Raw genomic sequence first — 27739 nt, forward strand, 5'->3', positions numbered from 1 at the left:
CAACTTGCCCACTTTGCTCCTTACTGCTAATCTTCTCACTGTGCCTCAATTTTATCTGTCTCCCACCAACCCCTCGGGCTCACTGTGCCTCAATTTTAGCTATCTCCCACCAATCCCTCGGGCATGTCCAGCCTCTGGCCTGAGACACCCTCCCTCCCTCAAATCTAACAGACAATTACTGTCTCCCCCTTTGAAGCCGTATTGAAGGCATATTTCCTCTAAGAGGCCTTCCCTGTCTAAGCCCCCCTTTCATTCATTTAGTCATTGAATCGTATTTATTGAGCACTTACTGTGTGCAGAGCACTGTACTAAGCGCTTGGGAAGTACAAGTTGGCAACACACAGAGACGGTCCCTACCGTCTCACAGTCAACAGGCTCACAGTCTAGAAGGGGGAGACAGACAACAAAACAAAACATGTGGACAGGTGTCAAGTCATCAGAATAAATAGAAGTAAAGCTAGATGCACATCATTAACAAAATGAATAGAATAGTAAATACGGACAAGTACAATAAATAGAGTAATAAATCTGTACAAACATATATACAGGTGCTGTGGGGAAGGGAAGGAGGTAGGGCGGGGTGGGTGGGGAGGGGGAGAGGATAAGGGGGGCTGGGAAGGCCTCCTGGAGGGGGTGAGCTCTCAGTAGGGCTTTGAAGGGAGGAAAAGAGCTAGCTTGGAAGATGTGTGGAGGGAGGGCATTCCGGGCCAGGGGGAGGACGTGGACCGGGGGTGGACGGCGGGACCCCTCTGAGCGTTTCTCAGATGGGATCCTGAATCACTGAAATTGAGGCTTATTGGATGGCAGCTAGAGGGCTATTCCAACAGGGGCCAGCAGAGGGAGCCCGTCTCAAGTCCTATGATGAGTCGGTGGGGAGAGAGAGGCCTTTCATGCATTCATTCATTCATTTATTCATTCATTCAATCGTATTTATTGAACACTTACTGTGATGAAGGACTTAATATGGAAATCAGCGGTATGGTCCTGGACCCCACCAAGAGCTTTTCATTCATTCATTCATTCATTCATTCATTCATTCAATCAATCAATAGTATGAATTGAGCACTTACTGTGTGTAGAGCACTGTACTAAGCGCTTGGGAACTACAAGTTGGCAACATATAGAGACAGTCCCTACCCAACAGTGGGCTCACAGTCTAGAAGGGGGAGACAGAGAACAAAACAAAACAAAACATATTAACGATCACTGAATCACTCAAATTGGGGATTATTGGATGGCAGCTAGAGGGCTATTCCAACAAGTGCCAGCAGAGGGAGCCCGTCTCAAGTCCTGCGGTGGGTCGGTGGGGAGAGGGAGGCCTTTCATTCATTCATTCATTTATTCATTCATTCAATCGTATTTATTGAGCGCTTACTGTGATGAAGGCCTTGATATGGAAATCCACCCGGATGGTCCTGGACCCCACCAAGCGCTTTTCATTCATTCATTCATTCAATCAATCGAATTTATTGAGCGCTTACTGTGTACGGAGCACTGTACTAAGCACTTGGGAAGTACAGGTTCATTCATTCAATCGTATTTACTGAGTGCTCACTGTGTGCACAGCACTGTACTAAGCGCTCGGGAAGTACAAGTTGGCAACATAAAGAGACGGTCCCTACCCACCAGTGGGCTCACAGTCTAGAAGGGGGAGACAGAGAACAAAACAAACCATATTAACAGAATAAAATAAATAGAATAAATATGTACAAGTAAAATAAATAAATAAATAGAGTAATAAATACGTACAAACATATTTACAGGTGCTGTGGAGAAGGGAAGGAGGTAAAGCGGGGGGATGGAGAGGGGGAGGAGGGGGGGAGGTTGGCAACATCCAATAATAATAATAATAATAATAATAGCATTTATTAAGCGCTTGCTATGTGCAAAGCACAGTTCTAAGCGCTGGGGAGGATACAAGTTGATTACGTTGTCCCACGTGGGGCTCACAGTCTTCATCCCCATTTTACAGATGAGGTAACTGAGGCATAGAGAAGTTAAGTGACTTGTCCAAAGTCACACAGCTGACAGTATACAGGCGGTCCCTACCCAACAACGGGCTCACAGTCTAGAAGGGGGAGACAGACAACAAAACAAAACATATTAACAAAATAAAATAATTAGAATAGTAAATATGTACAAGTAAGATAGAGTAATAAGTCTATACAGACATATATACAGGTGGTGTGGGGAGGAGAAGGAGGTAGGGCAGGGGAAATGGGGAGGGGAAGAGGAAGGAGGGGGCTCAGTGTGGTAAGGCCTCCTGGAGAAGGTGAGCTCTCAGTGGGCTTTGAAGGGAGGAAGAGAGCTAGCTTGGCGGACGGGCAGAGGGAGGGCATTCCGGGCCAGGGGGAGGACGTGGGCCGGGGGTCGACGGCGGGACGGGCGAGAACGAGGCACAGTGAGGAGGTTAGCAGCAGAGGAGTGGAGGGTGTGGGCTGGGCTGGAGAAGGAAAGAAGGGAGGTGAGGTAGGAGGGGGCGAGGTGAAGGAGAGCCTTGAAGCTGAGAGTGAGGAGTTTTTGCCTGATGCGTAGGTTGACTGGTAGCCACTGGAGATTTTTGAGGTAGGTCCTCCAGTCCGTGTATTTGGCATGGATGGTCTGAGGAGGCACCAGGATCTTGCTGTTGATGGCACACCAGCCTATGGGGTGGATGTCCACGGTGCCCAGGTTACACCAGAAGTCGTGGCTGGCATCATTCTCGAAGCCTTCGTATCGCAGCAGGAGCCAGTACCCTGCAGTCTGGGTGACAGAGGCGATCCAGTACACCCGGCTGGGCAGGACCCCGTCATTGTTCAGCGCCTCTACCTTCATCCCTTTCACCACATCCTCCCATTGCTCAAACAGCAGGATGTTTTTGAAGCAGCTGACCGGAGCGGCTTTGTAACTGTGCTCCATCAGGAACTTGCCCCAGTTGAAGCCCAGAACCAGAGTGTCCTGTCCAGTGAGAGTCCCGTTTGCTAGTTGCCCAGTTCCCTGGGAGTCGAGGAAGGCTCCAATTTTGGCAGACCAGGCTGCCTTTCCTCTTCTCCTTCTCCCTTCTGTGTAGCCCTGACTTTCTCCCTTTCTTTTTTCCCCTCTCCCAGCCCCACAACACCTACTGTATATATCTGTAATTTATATTAATGTCTGTCTCCCCCGTCTAGACTGTAAGCTCGTGTGTCTGTTTATTGCTGTATTGTACTCCCCAAATGCTTAGTATAGTGCTCTGCACACAGTCAGGGCTCAATGACTATGATTGAATGAATGAATGAAAAATGATTCAGGCAGATGAGTGTAGTATAGATTAGAATGAGGAGAGAGGCAGAGAGGTCGGAGAGGATTTCAGCAAGGGGAGTGGGGATAAGATAAATGCTTGAATCATCATGGTAGCCCTTTGTGTAGAGAGGAAGTGGTGGATTTTAGCCATGTTATGAAGGTCAAAGCGATGGGATTTGGTGACAGACTGTGGCCGAGGATCTAGAAGCACTCTGATGCTTTGGTAGCTGACTGGAAAGATGGGTACTTGACTCCTAGAGGAAAGGGGAACACGGGCCGATGGCGTTCAGCACTTCCTTCCCCCATCCCCAACCTTGGATAAACAGTGAGTTTCTTGGGACCTAAATGTGAAGTTTGGCTGCGGTGATTCAAATCCCCCGAGTCGGTCAGTCAGCCATCAATCGTATTTATTGAGCACTCACTGTGTGCAGCGCTCTGTTCTAAGCACTTGGTAGAGTACAGCATAACAATATAACAGACACATTCCCAGACTGCAACAAGCTTAAAGGAGCTTACTGGGAGCTTGGCTGGCAAAAGGCCTCTTTATTCTGAAATCTCATTGTCTTTTTTATCTCCTGGTTTTCAGAGATGTGCATCTAATTCCCCCTTTATTCCTGGTTTCCATGTTCTAAGACTTTTTTTTACCTCAAGTAGTCCTGTGAAATATTAATCAATCGATGGTATTCATTGAGTGCTTACTGTGTGCAGACCACTGTTCTGCTTTTTCCTCTCCTCCTCCCTATCCCCCCCACCCTACCTCCTTCCCCTCCCCACAGCACCTGTATATATGTTTGTACAGATTTATTGCTCTATTTTACTTGTACATATTTACTATTCTATTTATTTTGTTAATGCTGTGCATATAGCTATAATTCTATTTGAATCAATCAATCAATTGTATTTATTGAGCGCTTACTGTGTGCAGAAGCACTGGTACTAAGCGCTTGGGAAGTACAAGTTGGCAACATATAGAGACAGTCCCTACCCAACAAGCGGGCTCACAGTCTAGAATAAATCAATCAATCTTATTTATTGAGCGCTTACTGTGTGCAGAGCACTGTACTAAGCGCTTGGGAAGTACAAGTTGGCTCCAGTGGCTATAGAGACAGTCCCTACCCAACAGTGGGCTCACAGTCTAAAAGCAGGAGACAGAGAACAAAACCAAACATACTAACAAAATAAAATAAATAGAATAGATATGTACAAGTAAGATAAATAAATAAATAGCGTAACAAATATCTACAAACATATACACAGACACAGGTGCTGTGGGAAAGGGAAGGAGGTAAGATGGGGGGGATGGAGAGGGGGACGAGGGGGAGAGGAAGGAAGGGGCTCAGTCTGGGAAGGCCTCCTGGAGGAGGTGAGCTCTCAGTAGGGCCTTGAAGGGAGGAAGAGAGCTAGCGTGGCGGATGGGCAGAGGGAGGGCATTCCAGGCACGCGGGATGACGTGGGCCGGGGATCGATGGCGGGACAGGCTTGAACGAGGTACGGTGAGGAGATTGGCGGCAGAGGAGAGGAGGGTGCGGGGTGGGCTGTAGAAGGAGAGAAGGGAGGTGAGGTAGGAGGGGGCGAGGTGATGGAGAGCCTTGAAGCCCAGGGTGAGGAGTTTCTGCCTGATGCGCAGATTGATTGGTAGCCACTGGAGATTTTTGAGGAGGGGAGTAACATGCCCAGAGCGTTTCTGGACAAAGACAATCCGGGCAGCAGCAAGAAGTCTGGATTGAAGTGGGGAGAGACACGAGGATGGGAGATCAGAGAGAAGGCTGATGCAGTAGTCCAGACGGGATAGGATGAGAGCTTGAACGAGAAGGGTAGCGGTGTGGATGGAGAGGAAAGGGCGGATCTTGGCAATGTTGCGGAGCTGAGACCGGCAGGTTTTGGTGACGGCTTGGATGTGAGGGGTGAACGAGAGAGCGGAGTCGAGGATGACACCAAGGTTGCGGGCTTGTGAGACGGGAAGGATGGTAGTGCCGTCAACAGAGATGGGAAAGTCAGGGAGAGGGCAGGGTTTGGGAGGGAAGACAAGGAGTTCAGTCTTGGACATGTTGAGCTTTAGGTGGCGGGCAGACATCCAGATGGAGATGTCCTGAAGGCAGGAGGAGATGCGAGCCTGGAGAGGGGGGGAGAGAGCATTATTCTCTGGGCCTCAGTTCCCTTATCTGTAAAATCGGGATGAAGACTGGGAGCCCCCCGTGGGACAACCTGATTACCTTGTAACCTCCCCAGTGCTTAGAACAGTGCTTTGCACACGGTAAGCCCTGTGGGCATTGTACTCTCCCAAGCATGTCATACAGTGCTCTACACATAATAAGTGCTCATTAAATATCATTGATTAACTGATTGATTGGGGCTGAGGGTGGGGTGAATATCAAGTGCTTAAAGAGTACAGATCCAAGTGCATAAGCCTCATAGGTGGGAGAGGGAGTAGGGGAAATGAAAGCTAATATCAGAGAGAGGAGATTTTAAATTTCCATCTTTTGGCTTCAGGTTTGAATTAATAGTCCTCAATTCCAGTCCATCAATTTTATTCCGGCTTTATTCCCAACAGATGGTCCAACATGAACCATCACCACTACTGCAGAAATAACTTAAGGTCTTGTTCTGCAGAAGATAGGATATTCCTTTCCCATCATAATGTTTGGGATCCCAACATCATTCACCCCAAATGATCAAGGACCAGAAACAATGAACTACCATATTTTCAAGTACATACTGGGCAAACGTACAAGAGTTTAACGCTCAATAAGACTCACTCTCATAGACATCATTAACCATGGACGTATCATTTTTGGATGGAAAAACAGCCTTGATGTGTGTGCATGTGACTATGGATGATATATATGAATATATTAAAGTTGAATGCCTTTGGTGTTTGTGATCACTTATTGCTACATTAAAAAAAATAGTATTCATTAGATGCTTCTTGTATGCCAGGCACTGTACTAATCAGTGGGGTAGGTACAAGATCATCAGGCAGGACACAGCCATATAATAAAGGGACTCACAGCTTTAACCCACTTTTTATGGGTGAGGTAGCTGAGGTATCGAAAAGTTAAGTGACCTACCTAAGGTCACACGGCAGATAAGTGGAAGAGTCATAATTAGAACCCAGGTCCTCTATTCCCAGGCTCAAGCTCTTTCTACTAGGCCAGACTTCTTGCTGATATTGATGTTGAGTTTGATTCAGACATTATACCAAAAGAACTGCTGAAGGAGTCACAGGAGTCATTTATGGAAGGACCATGTGCCATGACTTTAGGGAAGTTTGGACTTGGCTACACTTCTGTGGATCTTCAATTTGGGTGGAAGTGCATTACTTTGTGCAATTCTACCTCATTATCTCCTGAAGAAATAGGGACATATTCTCTCTCTTTTAAAATCTCCATACACCAACCCACACGGAACACGCATACATCTCTTCAATAGGGATATACTATGTATAGTACAGCATATATAGTGTATATAATAGTATATCCCTATATCCCTAGATGTACTATCAACTCACAATATAAGTAGGAGAGAGAAATGGTGTTAAATGTCCATTTTACAATGGAGGAAACAGAGGCACAGAAGTGCTAAGTTACTTAGGGTCACACATCATGTAAGTGGCAGAGCTGGGATTAGAGTCCAGGTCCACTGAGTCCCAGCCCCTTGTTCTTTCCATTAGGCCAGGCTGCTATCCAGACAAAGAACAACTGAGGAGATAGAAAGTGCTGTGCACAGATCCAGCCATCGAACATTACATAAAGATCTGGCAAAGCAAAACAGGTGATGGAGGGACTGTAGCCAGGAGTCTGGGAAAGCTTTTAGAGGAGGGATGTCTACAATAGAAATTATCAGTACTGCAAACCCTCACACTTTAATGAAACACTGATTATCTCCAGGGACTTAGTCCTCACCATCGGCTTCGAGGCGCTCCATCAACTCGCCCCCTCTTACCTCACCTCTCTTCCATCCTTCTACAGCCCAGCCCGCACCCTCCGCTCCCCTGCCGCTAACCTCCTCACTGTACCTCGTTATCGCCTGACCCGCCGTCGACCCCTGGCCCACGTCCTCCCCCTGGCCTGGAATGTCCTCCTTCCGCACATCCGCCAAGCTAGCTCTCTTCCTCCCTTCAAAGCCCTACTGAGAGCTCACCTCCTCCAGGAGGCCTTCCCAGACTGAGCACTCTCCTTGCTCTCCCCGTCCTCCCCCTCCCCTCCATCCCCTCCATCTTATCTACTTCCCCTCCCCACAGCACCTGTATATATTTTTGTACATATTTATTAGTCTATTTTACTTGTACATATTTGTTCTATTTATTTTATTTGGTTTATATGTTTAGTTTTGTTGTCTGCCTCCCCCTTCTAGACTGTGAGCCAGCTGTTGGGTAGGGACCGTCTCTATACGTTACAGACTTGTACTTCCCAAGCGCTTAGTACACTGATCTGCACACAGTAAGCACTCAATAAATATGATTGAATGAATGAATGAATTACTACAGCTAGGAATGTCCTTGGTTTAATGGTGATGTTGCTCTTCCATAGACTTCCTTGCTTGAGACACAGGATCGTCACTGGGTTCCCATCTCAAAGTAGGATGGCAGATAGCGGCATGGTCTGAGAAGACCTTCGGGTCTTATTCCCCAGAAAATCACCCAGGAACTTGATGACTCTGGTGTCACAGGTGAGCAAGACAAAGGGGCTGACAGTGGCATATCCATTTACCACAAACATGCTTGCATTCAGGAGGATGACATTATTCTTCATGGATGTCCCTAGAAGCAGGGAAAGGACAAAGTCTCCACAGTAGAAGACTACAAAGCAGCTCACAAGCAGCATAATGATTTTGGTGGCTCGTCTCTCTGGTGATGTTTCAGGGGCTTGGCCGGTACTGTGAAGATGCTGGACCTGGAGCCTGTGTCGGTGCAGAAGAAGGACCATGAAGCCACTGGAGCAGCTCATGAGCCCCAGAGAGAAGATGTCACGGAGAGCCATGAGGATGACAATCAGCCTCTGGAGGAGTGTATTTGAGGGCACAACATAACAATTGCTCTCAATGGTGGTTGCATTTTGTGAAGCAACCACGTGGTACAAAAGGTTGGTGCAAAGCAGCATGTTTGGAATCCACAAGATGGCTAAGACCGGGAGGATGAAGTTTGGAATCTGAACTTTGAACTTGAAGAAGTAGGAGGTGGTAGGACTGATGGTGATGGCCTGGACCATGCTCAGTAGAGAAGTAGTACAGATGGAGAGGCCCCGGGTGATGCGGTAGACATAGGCAAACAGCTTACATTCAACATCGGTCCGTACAACCCGCAGCCCCAATATTCCTGCTGTTCTGGTGATCCACCTGGTAAGAAGCATCACGGTGTGGACCAGAGCTAGGTGAACGATGACCAGGTCTGTGGGCTTTGGCTTGGAACCCAGGAGGAACGAGGAGAGGTAAAGCATGTTGAGAAGGGAGTTCCCCATGATACCTATTCCAGTCTGGGAGAGGAAACAGACTTCCTGAGCCATATCAGTGCTCATTGCTTTTTGATACAAATATCTGCAGCAACACTGGAGGAAGGATGGGCCAGAGACTGTGGCAGTTCATTCCTGGAGCTGAAAAGAAAATTGGCAAAGGATCCAGAAAGAATTGAGTATGTCAGTCAAATTGGTAGGGAATGGTCATGTTTATTCAGTAATGCCACAATCCATTTGTATGTAAACCATTAGTGTCAAAGGCTTTATGAAAATCTAAATCTACGTATTTACTGGTCAGTTCAAAGAACTCCATCCAATGAGTAGGGCACAATTTCCTCTTAACAGGTGCCTTGTTATCCTACCCCCAGCAGAGAGTGATTTTCCATCGGCCCACTGGGCCTAAACCTTCTTACAGACTGCACTGATGTGCCAGGGTGACACATTCACTCCAGCTAACCTCACGCAAAGTGGTCAGAGGGAAAGTGTCAGACATTGCTAGAGCCAGTAGTAGCTCACTCCAGATGACCTCCTCCCTGAGGGACAGGTAATTGAATTGAGTAAGAGGTAAGGGGTAACTCAGTAAGATGATAGCGGCCATCTCGTGAAGACTGCAAAAAGTGGAATAGGCTAATTAATTGGGATGCCCCTCAAGCATTTTGAGTAAGAGATGGGACTGAACAATCCTGGGGAGACAAGGGATATGAGAAGCGTTTAAGAGGTTAAAATCCCTGAGGATTCAGGAAACTATCTGAGGGGCAGGAAAATGATCATGTGGACCGGAAGGCCTTTTGCCCTGGTCTCAGAAAATCTTGACAGAAGAATCAGGAGAGGATGGACCTGAGACCTGGGAGTCCTTGAGAGGCTTGAGGGATAAGGAACCATACAGCCCGATGCATACAGGATAAGTAGAGTCCCGGGGAAGGGAAATGCGTGAGATATAAGCTCATTGTGAGCAGGGAATGTGCCCGTCAACTCTCTTGTAATATACTCTCCCAAGTGCTTAGTACAGTGTCTGCACATAGTAAGCACTCAAGAAATACTCTTGATGATGGTGAGGAAAGGCCAAGGAATTTTCTATAGGAATTATTTATTATTGGCCAATTCATTTGTTTAAGATTATTTCAATTTGCCCTACATTGTGATCTATCCCAATTTAGATTGTGAGGTATGTGTGTAACCTGTCTTGAATTTACTCTAGCCTAATAATAATAATAATAGTAACAATTGAGCCCACTGTTGGGTAGGGACCGTCTCTATATGTTCCCACCTTGTACTTCGCAAGCTCTTAGTACAGTGCTCTGCACACAGTAAGCACTTAATAAATGCGATTGAATGAATGAATGAATTGAGGTATTTGTTAAGGTCTTACTCTGTGTCAAGCACTCTGCTAAGCACTAGGGTAGGCAGAAGATAATCAGATCTCACATGAGACTCGCAGGTCTAAGTAGGAGAGAAAACAGGTATTAAATCCCCATTTTGCAGATGGGGATACTGAGCCACAGAGATATTAAGTGACTTGACCAGGGTCACATAGCACTAAGTGATGAAGCTGGGTTTAGAACTGACTCCCAGGATCATCCTGACTATGACTCCCAGGATCATCCTCCTTCTATTAGGCAAATAGGCCATGCTGCTTCCTGCCAGAACTTAGTGTACAAATACCATTCCTAATGAACATTCATTCATTGAATCGTATTTATTGAGCACTTGCTGTGTGCACAGCATGGTACTAAGCTCTTGGCAGAGTACTTTATAACAATAAACAGACACAATCCCCGCCCACAACGAGCTCACAATCTAGAGGGGGAGACAGACATTCATATCAATAAATAAATTACAGTTATAAACATATGTGCTCTGGGGCAGGGTTGGGGGATGCTTGTTGTGATATAAGGTTTGGGATATTTGGGTTGCAAAGGGGTCTGGAAGGTGAGTGAGGGGTATGAGGTAATAAGTCTGTAACCTGAGAACAAAGGACCAGGGACAGAAGGCTGAGTTTTATCCACAATTTGGATTCCAAGGGGGGAATTGAATTATTTTATTATATTTGACGTAGTGAATTGAACCTCCCTTTCTGGAGGAATATGACTATTTAATGATATTAGAGCTTCTCTATCAGGAGGAATATAATTACATGTTACTCACGTGTGACAAAGCACCTAGGTCCCATTCCAGGAGGAATTCACTTCTGCTTGGTTTGCACATGTTGAGGCAGCTAGCTCCCATCCAAGAGCACTTCCCACTTGGGAGGAATCCATTTAGGCGTTACACACCCATGGTGAAGTGCCCAGCTTCCAGCCCCATGATCGGTGAGACACTCACCCATCCCACGACCCCTCACTTTGTGCAGGGAGAGTGGGCATCCCATGCTCTGGGCAGTGATGACCCGCAGTCAGCTGCTGCAAGTGTTGATCTGCTACACAGAAGGTCAGAGGCCCCGGGGATTTATTACCTGTGCTCCTAGGCAATTCCAGCTTCCGGTCTCATTGTATCCAATCTCCAGCCTCCCAACTCCTCCATATCTAATTTGATGGGCACCGGGGCGAGGGACACCTTCTGAATTCCCGGCTTGGGCTGTCGATCCAGCAGTTTTGGTTGTGGGGGCCGTAGCCTACCCACGCTTCTGAGTTCCACCTTGCTGACTCGGGCAGTCACAAGATAACATTTGAAAGCAGCATGGCTTGGTGGGAAGAGCACGGGCTTGAGGGTAAGAGGATGTGGGTTCTAATGCCGGCTCTACCACTTGCCTGCTGTGCGACCTTGGGCAAGTCACTTAATTTCTCTGTGCCTCAGTGACCTCATCTGGAAAATGGGGACTTAAAATGTGAGCCCCACCTCATATAACCTGATAACCTTGAAAAAACCCCAGCGCTTGGAACAGTGCTTGGCACATAATAAGCACTTAACAAATACCATAATTATTATTATAAGGGGACCCCGAGTTCACCTTGGGACAAGGTCATGAGCTAAATGGTTAGGATGGAGGAATAACCTGAAAGAAGCAGTGAATCCACACTGGAAAGCAACAGGAGCTAGTGGAAAGAGGTTAGGCCTGAGAGTCAGAGGACCTGGGTGGTAATCTTGCTCCACCACTTGCTTGGTGTGTGACATTGGACACATCACTTAACTTCTCTGTGCCTCAGTTATCTCATCTGTAAAATGGAGATTAAATACCTTTAGTTCCTCCCCCTTGAACTGTGAACCCCATGTAAGACAGACATTGTGCCGGAACTAATCAATCAATCAATCAATTGTATTTATTGAGCATTTACTGGGTGCAGAACACTGTACTAAGCGCTTGGGAAGTAGACATTGGCAACATATAGAGACAGTCCCTACCCAACAGTGGGCTCACAGTCTAGAAGGGGGAGACAGAGAACAAAACCAAACATATTAACAAAATAAAATAAATAGAATAGATATGTACAAGTAAAATAAATAGTGTAATAAACATGTACAAACATATATACATATATACAGGTGCTGTGGAGAAGGGAAGGAGGTAAGACGGGGGGATGGAGAGGGGACGAGGAGGAGAGGAAGGAGGGGGCTCAGTCTGGGAAGGCCTCCTGGAGGAGGTGAGCTCTCGGGCATTGAAGGGAGGAAGAGAGCTAGCTTGGCAGATGTTGGGAGGGAGGACATTCCAGGCCAGGGGGATGACGTGGATCCCCCTGGATCTTGTAACATACAATGATACAAAATCATACAAAATCATACAAAATCATACAAATGATTTTGTATCTATCCTAGTGCTTAATACAGTGCATGTCAAACAGTAAAGACTTCATAAACATGACAATTGCGGTATTTGTTAATCATTTACCATGTGCCAAGCACTGTACTAAACGCTGGGGGGGATGCAAGCAAATCTGGTTGGACACAGTCCCTGTCCCGCATAATGGCTCACAGTCACAGTCCCCATTTTACAGATGAGGTAATTAAGGCCCAGAGAATAATAATAATAATAATAATGATATGTGTTAAGTGCTTACTATGTGCCAAGCACTTTTCTAAGTGGTGGGGGAGATATAAGGCAATCAGGTTGCCCCACGTGGGGCTCACAGTCTTAATCCCCATTTTACAGATGAGGGAACTAAGGCAAAGAGAAGTTAAGTGACTTGGCCAAAGTCACACAGCAGAGAAGTGGAGGAGCCAGGATTAGGACCCATGACCTCTGACTCCCAAGCCTGTGCTCTTTCCACTGAGCCATTCACGCTGTTTCTCAATGGTATTTAAGCGCTTGCTATGTGCCAAGCACTGTTCTAAGCACTGGGGGAGACACAAGGTAATCAGGTTGTCCCATGTGGGGCTCACAGTCTTAATCCCCATTTTACAGATGAGGGAACTGAGGCACAGAGAAGTGACTTGCCCAAAGTCACACAGCAGACAAGTGGCAAAGCCAGGATTAGAACCCATGACCTTCTGACTCCCCCATCCTGCCTCTGCCCTGGAATGCCCTTCCTCTTCACATCCAACATTGAAGGCACATCATCTCCCAAACACCTTCCCTGACAAAGCCTTCTTTCCCTTTAATTCCATCCCTTCTGTGTCACCGTGACTTGCTCCCTTTGTTCAACTCCTTCCCAGCCCCACAGCATGCATGTACATATCTGTAACCTATTCATTTATATTAATGTCTGTCTCCTCTTACAGACTGTAAGCTTGTTGTGGACAAGGGAATATCTGCTATGTTGTTATATTGTAATCTCCCAACCACTTGCTGGACACACAGTAACTGCTCAATAAATACTACTAACTGACCAATACAAGATCAAAGAACAAAAATTAGAGTTCATTTGCAAAGGAAGTCCTGTCTTTTAATTAGTTGTGTATTGCCTGTTACAGTTCAGAGGTGAGTGTAATTTTGTTCTGCACATGCTATTATAATGATAAAAAGAATACTTCCAAACTTGGCCTGCCTGCCACATAGCATTATTAAATGATCAAATTGGTCATGGTCAGAATGAGGTTTCCAGCAAATATGGAAATTAAACCACTGGAATAGAAGATGGTGGGCAGAGGTGGAATGAGAAACCTTAGCTATGACCAGATTGTCAATAATTTCTTTATGTCATTTAATCCTCTTTGAGTACAATCAAAGTATTTGGGGGGAATAAAGGTCTTTTTTGGGAGGTGGCATTATGACTTCAGGACGTTATAATTTGCAGGAGCAGATGGACAGAAGGAATTGGGAACATTTAAACATATCAAATGAGGATTAAATAGCAAATGCAAACTACACGGATTTGGGAGGAACTGCATTAAAGGAAGATGTGAGAATATTCACATGTTGCTGGGGAAAGTGCAAAGAGTAGAGAAGTAAATAGGGAGAAATGGATTGTCTTATATAAAACAGCAGACTGTAAGATTGTTTGAATCTAACTACAAGCCTTCAATGCAAGTCTTAAAAATTTTTTAAATGAAATAATTCTTGTGGAGATTTGGGAAGAGTTTTTCCAGTGAACCGTTCACGACCTAGTTTGCTTCTGGTGGGAGATGAACGAAACCTAAATTGGTTTGCCAAGTTCCTAAGAACTTGTGTGTGTTTGTGTGTGTGTATGAGACTGTCTGTGTTGGAGAAATATGGGGAGAAGGTTTGCCTGCCTCTCAGGGGACAAGAGACAGAAAGGTAGGAAAAATCTTTTTTATTTCAGCAGAACACCCAGTCTCGTGCCCAAAAGTCCCAACCTGTTCCCCTGACCAACCTGGTGTCAGCTCCAGTGGATACAGCTCTGCAGCTCCAAGACCAGGAGGTGGTTGTGGAGACGAGAGAAAAGGGGTGACCCTACCATGAATGGAAGAGATCTGCTGAAAGATGGGGGACTTGGGGCTTGAGGGAGCAGGGCTGACCCTATGCTGAGAGCTCCCCAAATCTGGGAGGCAGAACCCCATGTTGAGTATCCAGCTGGGAGGCAGGAATAGGATGGAGAAAGGGACTCAGAATGTGGCCAGCAGCAGGGAGTTATTTTACGATAGCTAATGAGTAGGGAGACTGAGGCAGGATGCGAAATTCACCTCGTTTGTGACGGGGCTGAGGGTGTCTCATGGTCAGGGTGTGGGGGAACAGTCACTTCTAACAGTCATTTTCCCTCTGATGCTGCTGACCAGTCCTCTCTTGGCCCAGGTCTCCAACGCCCCTCTGGCTTACAAAAAAGATGATCTTCTCTCTGTTCTGACCATAGAGTCAGCAATAATCAGGGTGGCCTAGAGAGAAGCAGCATTGTCTAGTGGATAGAGCATGGCCCTGGAAGCCAGAAGGATCTGGATTCTAATCCCGACTCCACCACTTGTCAGCTGTGTGATTTGGGGCAAGTGACTTCCCTTCTCTGGGCCTCAGTTACCTCATCTGTCAAATGGTGATTAAGACTGTGAGCCCCATGTGGGACAACCTGATTACCTTGTATTTCCCCCAGTGCTTAGAACAGTGCTTTGCACATAGTAAGCGCTTAACAAATGCCATTGTATATGCTGTGTGATCGTCAGCAAATCACATCATTTCTCTGTGCCCCAGTTTCCTCATCTGTAAAACGGAGGTTAAGACTGTGAGACCTATGTGCGATGTGGACTGTACCCAATCTGATTATCTTTTATCTACCCTAATGTATAGTACAGCCACTTGTCTGCTTTGAGACCTTGGGCAAGCCACTTAACTTCTCTGTGCTTCAGTAACCTCATCTGTAAAATGGGGATTAAGATCGTAAACCCCATGTGGGACAACCTCTTTACCTTGTATCTACCCCAGCAATTAGAACAGTGCTTGGCACACAGTAAGTACTTAACAAATACCATTATTAGTAGTATAATTATTATTACAGTACCTGACACATATTAAGCACTTAATAAATACCATTTTTAAAAAAAGAAGGAGACACTCACCATGCTGCACTTTGATTCTGGACCTCAGTCATTCTCACCCCTCTGTGGTGGCCAGGGTGACATTTATAAGGAAAGGTTTCATGTCCTCCTCTCCCTCCAGGCCAATGATTTTCTTTTCACTAGAGTGATCCTGACATTGTCAGGGGCAAGCAAGAGATGGCTTGTCCCCAGTGCCTAGAAATCACTTGGGTCAGCCCATCATAGTAACAAGCGAGAAGCAGCTGGGACAAAACTCTTTTCTCAATCTCTGGACTACCCCCTCAGTGATAAAAATAACAATAATAGCAATAACATCGATAATTGTGACATTTGTTAAACTCTTACTAAGTGCCAGGCAATGTATTCAACATTTGGAGAGATGCAGGATCATTAGGTGGGACATAGCCTCTACCTTCCATGGGGCTAAGAATCTAATTAGGAAGGATAACAGGTATCGAAACTCATTTTGGAGACGTGGAAATGGAGGCACAGAGGAATTAAGTGATTTGCTCATGTTCACAGAAGAGGAAAATGGCAGTAGGAGGATTAGAACTCAAGTGGTCTGACTCCCAGTCACCAGACTCTTTCCACTAGGCCACACTGCTAGGCAGGCAGTAGGTGCTCAATATATACCACTGACTGGTTGATTGACTGGGAAACTTGCAGTCAGTTGGAACAGCAGCTCTGGGAATCTGATTCTATATTTCCCCACCATGCAGAAATATGAGAAGCAGCATGGCTCAGTGGAAAGAGCATGCGCTTGGAGGTCAGAGGTCATGGGTTATAATCCTGACTCTGACACTTATAAGCTGTGTGACTTTGGGCAAGTCACTTCACTTCTCTGTGCCTCAGTTCCCTCATCTGGAAAATGGGGATTAAGACTGTGAGCCCTATGTGGGACAACCTGATTACCTTGTATCTCCCCGAGCGCTTGGAACAGTGCATGGCACATAGTAAGCACTTAACAAATACCAAAATTATTATTATTATTAAGCACTGTTCTAGGCACTGGATACAAGTAGATACAAGTTAATCTGGTTGGAACTGGAGCCTGCTCCATAGTCTAAATATAAGGGAGAACAGGTAATCCCATCAACAACCTGGCAGTGGAGGGAGAGTGGAAATTTCAGGGTAAAGGAGCCCTTGGCCGGCCAAACTCCCTCTCCTTCTTTTTTATGTGATTTGTTAAGCACTTCCCATGTCCCAAGCACTGTACTAAGTGTTGGGTTAGTTACAACCTAAACAAATTGGAGACAGTACATGACCTACATGGGACTTAAAGTAGTAATCACCATTTTAGAGATGAGGTAAATGAGGCACAAAGAAGTTAAGTGACTTGCCTAAGGTCACCCAGCAGAAGCAGGGCAGAGCCTGGATTCTAACCCAGGTCCTAAGAATTCCTCTAAAAGTGGGTTTGAATCACTGCAGTTGAGCTTCTAATTTAGGTCCAAAGAAAGTCTCTGTTTGTCCAGGCTTGGGGATGGGAATGACAGTGCTAAGCCCTGAGTACAAACGGCTTTCAAATGTGCTCATGTATCCCAGTGTACCGACCCCTTTTCCACATCCGCCCATTCGAAACCTTATTAAAAATCCATCTCCTCCAAGAGGCCTTCCCTGATTTAACCCCCCCTTTCCCTTTCTCACTCTTTCTTCTGTGTTGTCTATACATTTGGATCTGTACCTTTTAAGCATTTGATATTCACTCCACCCTCAGCCCCACATCACTTATGTACATATCCATAATTTAATTATATGAATGTCTGTCCCCTCCTCCAAATTCTAAGCTTCTTGCAGGCAAGAAATATTCTTAGAGAAGCAGTGTGGCTCAGTGGAAAGAGCCCGGGCTTGGGAGTCAGAGGTCATGGGTTCTAATCCCGGCTCCATCACCTGTCAGCTGTGTGACTTTGGGCAAGCCACTTCACTTCTCTGTGCCTCAGTTACCTCATCTGTAAAATGGGGATTAAGACTGTGAGCCCCATGTGGGACAACCTGACTATCATGTATCCTCCAAGTGCTTAGAACAGTTCTTGGCACATAGTAAGCGCTTAACAAATGCCATCATCATCATTCTTATTATTATCAACTCTGTAGTAATGTATCTTCCGGATGCTTAATACATTATTCTGAACTCACTACTTGCTTGATCAATGCCATTGATTAATTGATTGATACATTTCTTTGAGGTACAGTAAGTAAATTGGCAATAGAGGAGAAAAGTGTGTGTGCTGGGTTGTAGTAGCAAATCAGTGAGGTAAGTAATAAAGTAGGAGGGCTTTAAAGCTGATGGTAAGGCATTTCTGTGTGATGCGGTGGTGGGTGGGTTACCACTGGAGGTTCTTGAGGAATCCCCATTACTCCGCAGAAACCATACTCTCAAAGGTCACCAATGATCTCCTTCTTGCCAAATCCAGTGGCCTCTATTCCATCCTAATCCTTCTCAACCTCTCAGCTGCCACTGATATTGTCGACCACCCTCTTCTCCTGGAAACATTATCCTACCGAGGAGTCACTGATTCTGCCTTCTCCTGGCTCTCCTCTTATCTCTCTGGCCACTCATTCTCAGTTTTCTTCATAACCTTCTCCTCTGCTTCCTACTCCTAACTGTGGGTGCCCCTCAAAGTTCAGATATGGATCCCCTTCTATTCTCCATTCAATCAATCAATTAATCAATCAATCAATCGTATTTATTGAGCGCTTACTATGTGCAGAGCACTGTACTAAGCGCTTGGGAAGTACAAGTTGGCAACATATAGAGACGGTCCCTACCCAACAGTGGGCTCACAGTCTAGAAGGGGGAGACAGAGGAAAAAACAAAACATATTAACAAAATAAAATTAATAGAATAGATATGTACTAGTAAAATAAATAGAGTAATAAATATGTACATACATATATATATATATATATATATGTGCTGTGGGGAAGGGAAGGAGGTAAGGCGGGGAGGATGGAGAGGGGAAGGAGGGTGAGAGGAAAGAGGGGGCTCAGCCTGGGAAGTCCTCCTAACCTCCCTGGCACTTAGAACAGTGTCATCATCGTTATTAATAGTAGTATTTTCACGTAGTAAGCGCTTAATAAAAGTCATTATTATTATTATTATTATTATAATTATTCAACCCAGATATTGAATCCATCACTAAATTCTGTCGGTCCCACCTTCCCAACATCGATAAAATCCACCCTTTCCTCTCCATCCAAACTGCTACCACATTAATACAATCACTCATTCTATCCCATTGGGATTACTGCATCAGCCTCCTTGCTGACCACCCAGCTTCTTGTCTCTGTCCATTCCAGTCCACGCTATAGTCTGCTGCCCAGATCATTTTTCTACAAAAAATTTCGGAACATGTTCCCCATGTCCTGAACTACCTCTAGCAGTTTCCCATCCACCTCCACATGAAACAAAAACTCCTCCCCATTGACTTCATAGTACTCAATCACTTTACCCCCCCACCTCAACTTGCTACTCTCCTATCCAGCCCTCACACATCACTCCTCTGATGCTTCCTCACTGTGCCTCAGTCTCATGTGTCTCTCTGCCAACCCCTAGCCCCCAGCCAGCCTATGCCCTAGAATGCCCTCCCTTCTCAAATCTGAAAGACAGTTACTCTGCCTCCCTTCAAAACCTTACCAAAGGCATGTCTCCTCTAAGAGGGCTTCCCTGACAAAGCCTCCCCTTCTTCTTCTCCCTTTCCCTTCTGTCACCCTGACTTGCTACCTTTGTTCTCCTCCCCTCCCAGACCCACAGCACCTATGTAAATATCTATAATTTATTTGTTTAAATTAATTTCTTCCCCCCTCCCCCAGACTGTAAGCTCATTGTGGACAGGGAATGTGCCTGTTTATTGCGGTATTGTATTACCCAGCTGCTTAGTGCAGTGCTCTGTGCACAGTAAGCACTCAGTAAATATGACCCAATACATGAGTGAATGAATGACCCCTTTTAATCATTAGAAAAGAATTAGGCAGCAGAATGCAGTGTAGACTGGAGTGGGGAAAGACAGAAGGCAGAGAGGTCAGAGATGTGAGTATCAAGGGGGAATAGGATAAATGCTTGGATCATCATGGTAGCAGTTTGGAAGGAGAGGAAACAGCGATTTTAGGAATATTATGAAGGTCAAAGGAATAGGATTGGGTGACAGATTTTAGCCGAGGATCCAGAGCGCTCTGATGCTTTGGTAGCTGTCTGAGGAGGTGAGAACTTCACTCCCAGAGGAGAGGAGAACAGAACAGGGGCCGGTGGGATTCAGCACTTCCATCCCCCATTCCCAACCTTGGACAGAGACTTTCTTTGGATGTAAATGAGAAGCTCAGCTGTAGTGATTCAAATCCCCTGAAGTCAGTCAATCAGTGACTTTATTGAGCACTCATTGTGTGCAGAGCACTACACTAAATGGATGCAAGATTACAACATAACAATATAATGGGCACATTCCTTGCCTACAACCGGTTTACAGTCTAGAGGGAGCTTACAGGGAACCAGATGAAGGCCCCTTAATTCTGAAATCCCATGGCTTTTTCCCTTCCGCTTTTCAGAGATGTGCATCTGATTTCCTATTTATTCCTGGTTTCCATGTCTGAGATTTTGAAGTGTGTTGGAAATATTAATCAATCAATCAGTGGTACTCATTGAGGGCTTCCCTTGTGCAGAGCACCGTATTAATAGTGATAATAATGATGGCATTTGTTAAGTGCTTACTATGTGCAAAGCACTGTTCTAAGCGCTGGGGGGGATACAAGGTGATCAGGTTGCCCCACGTGGGGCTCACAGTCTTAATCCCCATTTTACAGATGAGGTAACTGAGGCTCAGAGAAGTGAAGTGACTTGCCCAAGGTCATACAGCAGACATGTGGCAGAGCCAGGATTAGAACCCATGACCTCTCACTCCCAAGCCCGGGCTCTTTCCACTGAGCCATGCTGCTTGGGAGAGTACAATACAACAGAGTTTGAAAGACATATTCTCTGCCCATGAGGAAATTACAGTCTAGATTGGGAGAGACATTAAAATAAATTACAATACGGATATAAGTCCTGTGGGCATTGTACTCTCCCAAGTGCTTTGTACAATGCTCCGCACATAGTAAGTGCTTACTAAAAACCATTGATTGATCGATTGATTGACTGGGGCTGAGGACTGGGTGACTATCAAGTACTGAAAGGGTACAGATCCAAGAAGAAGCAAAGTGGCTCAGGGGAAAGAGCTTTGGAGTCAGAGGTCGTGGGTTCAAATCCCTGCTCGCTACTGGTCAGCTGTGTGACTTTGGGCAAGTCACTTAACTTCTCTGAGCCTGTTACCTCATCTGTAAAATGGGGATTAAGACTGTGAGCCCCCCTTAAGACAACCTGATCACCTTGTATCCCCCCAATGCTTAGAACAGTGCTTTGCACATAGTAAGTGCTTAACAAATACCAAATCAGATTTGGGTTTTTCTCATTTCCCTTGGAAATTTTTAGCTGTTTTTTGGCTGCATGATGAATCTCTCAGCTTATGTTCATGGGATTGGCCGTAATACTGCCAAAGAGCAGTGGTGAAAACAGTGCATTTACCTCTACACCTGGACTCTCACAGGGTTGGTTAGTACCAAATGGGTATTCTTAGATGTGGATATGCCATGGGGAAGCTGTATTCTGTAGTGAGTAGAGCACAGGCTCGGGATTCAGAAGGTCATGGGTTCGTATCCTGACTCTGCCATATGTCTGCTGTGTGGCCTTGAGCAAGCCACTTAACTTCTCTGTACCTCAGTTACCTCCTCATCCGTAAAATGGGAATTAAGACACATCTGGACTCTCACGGGGTTAGTACTAAATGGGGATTCTTAGGTTTGCATATGCCAGGGGAAGCAGTATGGTTTAGTGAGTAGATCACAGGCTTGGGAGTCAGAAGTTCAGGGGTTCTTATCCTGACTCTGCCATATGTCTGCTGTGTGGCCTTGAGCAGGTCACTTAACTTCTCTGTACCTCAGTTGCCTCCTCATCCGTAAGATGGGAATGAAGACACTGAGAGCCCGAGGTGGAACAGGGACTGTGTCCTACCCGATTTGCTTGTATCCACCCCAGTGCTTAGTATAGTGCCTGGCACATAGTAGGCACTTAACAAATACCACAATTATTGTTGTCATTATTATTATTATTCCTAACTTTGTTAAACTCTTTGTCTCTGTATCCTCCTTTAAGGGAGGAAAATGGGGAAGATGACAAAGGGTGAGGAGAAATGAGGGAGTCTGAAATCCTGGTTACACCATGGGTCTCATTACAATAATAATGGTAATAATAATAATATGGTGATGATAATGATATGATCTTTAAGTGCTTCCTCTGAGTCATACACTGTTCTGCGTGCTGGGTAGCTACAATTTAATCAGGTTGGGCACGGTCTCTGATCACAGGAAAGTCACAATATAAATAGGAGAGAGAAATGGTGTTAAATGTCCATTTTACGATGGAGGAAACAGAGGCACAGAAGTGCAAAGTTACTTAGGGTCACACATCATGTAAGTGGCAGAGCTGGGATTAGAGTCCAGGTCCACTGACTCCCAGCCCCTAGTTCTTTCCTTTAGGCCAGGCTGCTAATCAGACAAAGAACAACTGAGGAGATAGAAAGCGCTGTGCACAGATCCAGCCATCGAACGTTCCATAAAGATCTAGCAAAGCAAAATAGGAGGTGGAGAGACCGTAGAGAGGAATCTGGGAAAGCTTTTAGAGGAGGGATGTCTACAATAGAAATTATCAGTACTGCAAAACCTCACACTTTAATGAAACTCGGATTATCTCCAGGGACTAACTCCTCACCCTCGGCTTCAAGGCTCTCTATCAACTCGCTCCCTCCTACCTCACCTCCCTTCTCTCCTTCTACAGCCCAGCCAGCACCCTCCGCTCCTCTGCCACTAATCTCCTCACCATGCCTCGTTCTCATCCATCCCGCCATCGACCCCTGGCCCACATCCTCCCCCTGGCCTGGAATGCCCTCCTTCCGCACATCCGCCAAGCTAGCTCTCTTCCTCCCTTCAAAGCCCTACTGAGAGCTCACCTCCTCCAGGAGGCCTTCCCAGACTGAGCCCCCTCCTTGCTCTCCCCCTCCTCCCCCTCTCCTCCATCCCCTCCGCCTTATCTACTTCCCCTCCCCACAGCACCTGTATATATGTATATATGTTTGTACATATTTATTACTCCATTTATTTTACTTGTACATATTTATTCTATTTATTTTATTTGGTTTATATGTTTTGTTTTCTTGTCTGTCTCCCCCTTCTAGACTGTGAGCCAGCTGTTGGGTAGGGACCATCTCTATATGTTGCAAACTTGTACTTCCCAAGCGCTTAGTACAGTGCTCTGCACACAGTAAGCGCTCAATAAATACGATTGAATAAATGAATGAATGACTACAGCTGGGAATGTCTTTGGTTTAATGGTGATATTGCTCTTCCATGGTCTTCCTTGCTTGAGACACAGGATTGTCATTGGGTTCCCATCTCAAAGTGGGATGGCAGATAGCAGCATGGTCTGAGAAGACCTTCGGGTCTTATTCCCCAGAAAATCACCCAGGAACTTGATGACTCTGGTGTCACAGGTGAGCAAGACAAAGGGGCTGACAGTGGCATATCCATTTACCACAAATGTGCTTGCATTCAGGAGGATGACATTATTCTTCATGGATGTCCCTAGAAGCAGGGAAAGGACAAAGTCTCCACAATAGAAGACTACAAAGCAGCTCACAAGCAGCATAATGATTTTGGTGGCTTGTCTCTCTGGTGATGTTTTACTAGCCTGGCCGGTACTCTGAAGATGCTGGACCTGGAGCCTGTGTCGGTGCAGAAGAAGGACCATGAAGCCACTGGAGCAGCTCATGAGCCCCAGAGAGAAGATGTCACGGAGAGCCATGAAGGTGACAATCAGCCTCTGGAGGAGTGTGTTTGAGGGCACAGCATAACAATTGATCCCAGTGGTGGTTGCATTATGTGAAGCAACCACTTGGTACAAAAGTTGGGTGCTTATCAGCATGTTCGGAATCCACAAGATGGCTAAGACCGGGAGGATGAAGTTTGGGATCTGAATCTTAAGCTGGAACAGGTAGGAGGTGGTAGGACTGATGGTGATGGCCTGGACCATGCTCAGTAGAGAAGTAGTACAGATGGAGAGGCCCCGGGTGATGCGGCAGACATAGGCAAACAGCTCACACTCAGCATTGGTCTGTATGAGCCGCAGCCCCAATATTCCTGCTGTTCTGGTGATCCACCTGGTAAGAAGCATCACGGTGTGGACCAGAGCTAGGTGAATGATGACCAGGTCTGTGGGCTTTGGTTTGGAACCCAGGAGGAATGAGGAGAGGTAAAACATGTTGAGAAGGGAGTTCCCCATGATACCTACTCCAGACTGGAAGAGGAAACAGACTTCCTGAGCCACATCAATGCTCATTGCTTTTTGATACAAATATCTGCAGCAACACTGGAGGAAGGATGGGCCAGAGACTGTGGCAGTTCATTCCTGGAGCTGAAAAGAAAATTGGCAAAGGATCCAGAAAGAAGTGAATATGTCTGTTAAATTGGTAGGGAATGGTCATGTTTATTCAGTAATGCCACAATCCATTTGTATGTAAACCATTAGTGTCAAAGGCTTTATGAAAATCGAAATCTACATATTTACTGGTCAATTCAAAGAACTCCACCCAATGAGTAGGGCTCAATTTCCTCTTAACAGGTGCCTTGTTATCCTACCCCCAGCAGAGAGTGATTTTCCACGGGTCCACTGGGCCTAAACCTTCTTACAGTCTGCACTGATGTGCCAGGGTGACACATTCACTCCAGCTAACCTCACGCAAAGTGGTCAGAGGGAAAGTGTCAGACATTGCTAGAGCCAGTAGTAGCTGAATCCAGATGACCTCCTCCCTGAGGGACAGGTAATTGAATTGAGTAAGAGGTAAGGGGTAACTCAGTAAGATGATAGCAGCCATCTCGTGAAGACTGCAAAAAGAGGAAGAGGCTAATTAATTGGGATGCGGGTTCTAATCCTCAGCTCTGCCACTTGCCTGCTGTGTGACCTTGGGCAAGTCACTTAATATCTCTGTGCCTCAGTGACCTCATCTGTAAAATGGGGACTTAAAGTGTGAGCCCCACGTGGGACAACCTAATAACCTTGAATAAACCCCAGTGCTTGGAACAGTGCTTGGCACATAGTAAGCGCCTAGCGAATACCACAATTATTATTCTAGGGGGTACCCCGGGTTCACCTTGGGACAAGGTCATGAGCCAAATGGTTAGGATGGAGGAATAACCTGAAAGAAGCAGTGAAACCACACTGGAAAGTAACAGGAGCTAGTGGAAAGAGGTTAGGCCTGAGAGTCAGAGGACCTGGGTGCTAATCTTGCTCCACCACTTGTTTGGTGTGTGACCTTGGACACGTCACTTAAATTCTCTGTGCCTCAGTTATCTCATCTGTAAAATGGAGATTAAATACCTTTACTTCCTCCCCCTTGAACTGAGAACCCCATGTAAGACAGACATTGTACTGAAACTAATGATTTTGTATTTACCCCAGTGCTTAATACAGTGCATGTCAAACATTAAAGGCTTCATAAGCATAACAATTTCGGTATTTGTTAATCACCATGTGCCAAGCACTGTACTAAATGCTGGGGTAGATGCAAGCAAATCTGGTTGGACACAGTCCCTGTCCCGCATATGGCTCACAGACATAGTCCCCATTTTACAGATGAGGTAACTAAGGCCCAGAGAATAATAATAATACTAATTAATACTGATATTTGTTAAGTGCTTACTATGTGCCAAGCACTGTTCTAAGCGCTGGGGGAGATACAAGGTAATCAGGTTGTCCCACGTGGGGCTCACAGTCTTAATCCCCATTTTACAGATGAGGTAACTGAGGCACAGAGCAGTGACTTGCCCAAAGTCACACAGCAGACAAGTTGCAAAGCCAGGATTAGACCCCAAAGCAGCACGGCTCAATGGACTAGAGCACGGGCTTTGGAGTAAGAGGTCATGGGTTCAAATCCCAGCTCCGACAATGGTCAGCTGTGTGACTTTGGGCAAGTCACTTCACTTCTCTGGGCCTCATTTCCCCCATCTGTAAAATGGGAATTAAGACTGTGAACACGGCGTGGGACAACCTGATCACCTTGTAACCTGCCCAGCGCTAAGAACAGTGCTTTGCACATAGTAAGAGCTTAATAAAGGCCATCAGTAATTAATTAATTAATTCTGACTCCCAGGCCTGTGCTGTATCCAGTCAGTCATATTTATTGAGTGCTTACTGTGTGCAGAGCAATGTACTAAGCGCTGGAGAGAGGACAACTCAACAATTATTCATTATCTAATTACACTGCATCTACCCCAGCACTTGACACATTTGCAAGTGCTTTACAAATGCTAAAATATTATTATCATTACTTAAAAGAAGGACTGTCCCCTCACAAAGCATTAACAGTTGCATCCTGCAAATGAGTTTTCCTTTCCTTTTCTACAAAAACGTTCAGTCCATGTTTCTCCACTCCTCAAGAACGTCCAGTTATTGCCCATCCACCTCTGCATCAAACAGAAACTCCTTACCTTTCGCTTTAAAGCACTCCATGACCTTGACCTCTCCTACTTAACCTCACTGCTGTACCAATACTATTTAGTCTGCTCACTTCTCTCCTCTAATGCCAATCTACGCACTATACCTAGACCTCATCCATCTCTCTGCCAGCCTCAAACCTCAAACCTCAAACCTAACATGTCTACAAGAGAACCCCTTGTCTTCCCACTCAAACTCTGTCCTTCCTGGGATTTTCTCATCACTGTAGATGGCACCTCCGTGCTTCCTGTCTCGCAAGTCTGTCACCCTGGCTTTATCCTTGACTCCTCTCTCTCATTCAACCCAAACTTATTCAATCCATCACTAAATCCTATCTCTTCAACCATCACAACATCGCTAAAATTTATCCTTTCCTTTCTATCCAAACTGCTACCATGTTCATCAAAGAAATTATCCTATCCTGCCTTGTATCTGCCTCCTTGAAGACCCCACCGACGCCTGTCTCTTATGGCTCTGGGCCATACTTCACTCTGCTTCCTGAATAATTTTTCTACAGAAACTTTCAGCCCATGTTTTCCCACTCCTCAAGATCCTCTAGTTGTTCTCCATCCATCTCCACATGAAACAGAAACTTCAACACACTCAATCACCTTGCCCCCTCCTACCTCACCTCCCTACTCCTCTACTACAACCCAGCCCACATACTTAGCTCCTCTAATGCTAATCTTCTCACTGTCCCTCGATCTTATCTACCTCACCTGTGCCCCCTCACCCACATCCTGCCTCTGCCCTGGAATGCCCTCCCTCTTCACATCCAACATTGAAGGCACATCGTCTCCAAAACACCTTCCCTGACAAAGCCTTCTTTCCCTTTAATTCCATCCCTTCTGTGTCACCATGACTTGCTCCCTTTGTTCAACCCCCTCCCAGCCCCACAGCATGCATGTACATATCTGTAACCTATTTATTTATATTAATGTCTGTCTTCCTCTTACACACTGTAAGCTTTTTGTGGGCAAGGGAATATCTGCAATGTTGTTATACTGTAATCTCCCAACCACTTGCTCAACCCACAGTAACTGCTCAATAAATACTACTAAGTAACTGACCAATACAAGATCAAAGAACAAAAATTAGAGTTCATTTGCAAAGGAAGTCCTCTCTTTTAATTAGTTGTGCATTGCCTGTTATGGTTCAGAAGTGAGTGTAATTTTGTTCTGCACATATTATTATAATGACAAAAAGAATACTTCCAAACTTGGCCTGCCTGGCACATAGCATAATTAAATGATCAAATTGGTCACGGTCAGAATGAAGTTTCCAGCAAATATGGAAATTAAACCAGTGGAATAGAAGATGGTGAGCAGAGGTGGAATGAGAAAGCTGAGCTATGACCAGATTGTCAATAATTACTTTATGTAGTTTAATCCTTTTTGAGTTCGATCAAAGTATTTGGGGGGAATAAAGGTCTTTTTTGGGAGGTGGCATCATGACTTTAGGACTTTATAATTTGCAGGAGCAGATTGACAGACGGAATTGGGACCATTTAAACATATCAAATGAGTATTAAATAGCAAATGCAAACTACAAGGATTTGGGAGGAACTGGATTAAAGGAAGATAAGTGAGGATATTCACATCTTGCC

General features: G+C 45.6%; 2 protein-coding genes across 2 annotated transcripts; both read right to left on the minus strand.

Annotated features, from left to right (window-relative positions):
- Window positions 1–7829: 7829 nt before the first annotated feature.
- LOC119931730 (vomeronasal type-1 receptor 90-like) lies at window positions 7830–8771 on the minus strand. Its single transcript, XM_038750602.1, has one exon. It carries the CDS (start codon window positions 8769–8771, stop codon window positions 7830–7832), a length of 942 nt encoding a protein of 313 aa, XP_038606530.1.
- Window positions 8772–22990: 14219 nt separating this feature from the next.
- On the minus strand, window positions 22991–23979 carry LOC119931729 (vomeronasal type-1 receptor 43-like). Its single transcript, XM_038750601.1, has one exon. The coding sequence runs from the start codon at window positions 23977–23979 to the stop codon at window positions 23038–23040; it is 942 nt and encodes a 313-aa protein (XP_038606529.1). The 3' UTR covers window positions 22991–23037.
- Window positions 23980–27739: the final 3760 nt, after the last annotated feature.

This window comes from Tachyglossus aculeatus, chromosome 8, assembly GCF_015852505.1.
Source record: "Tachyglossus aculeatus isolate mTacAcu1 chromosome 8, mTacAcu1.pri, whole genome shotgun sequence".
Lineage (NCBI taxonomy): Eukaryota > Metazoa > Chordata > Mammalia > Monotremata > Tachyglossidae > Tachyglossus > Tachyglossus aculeatus.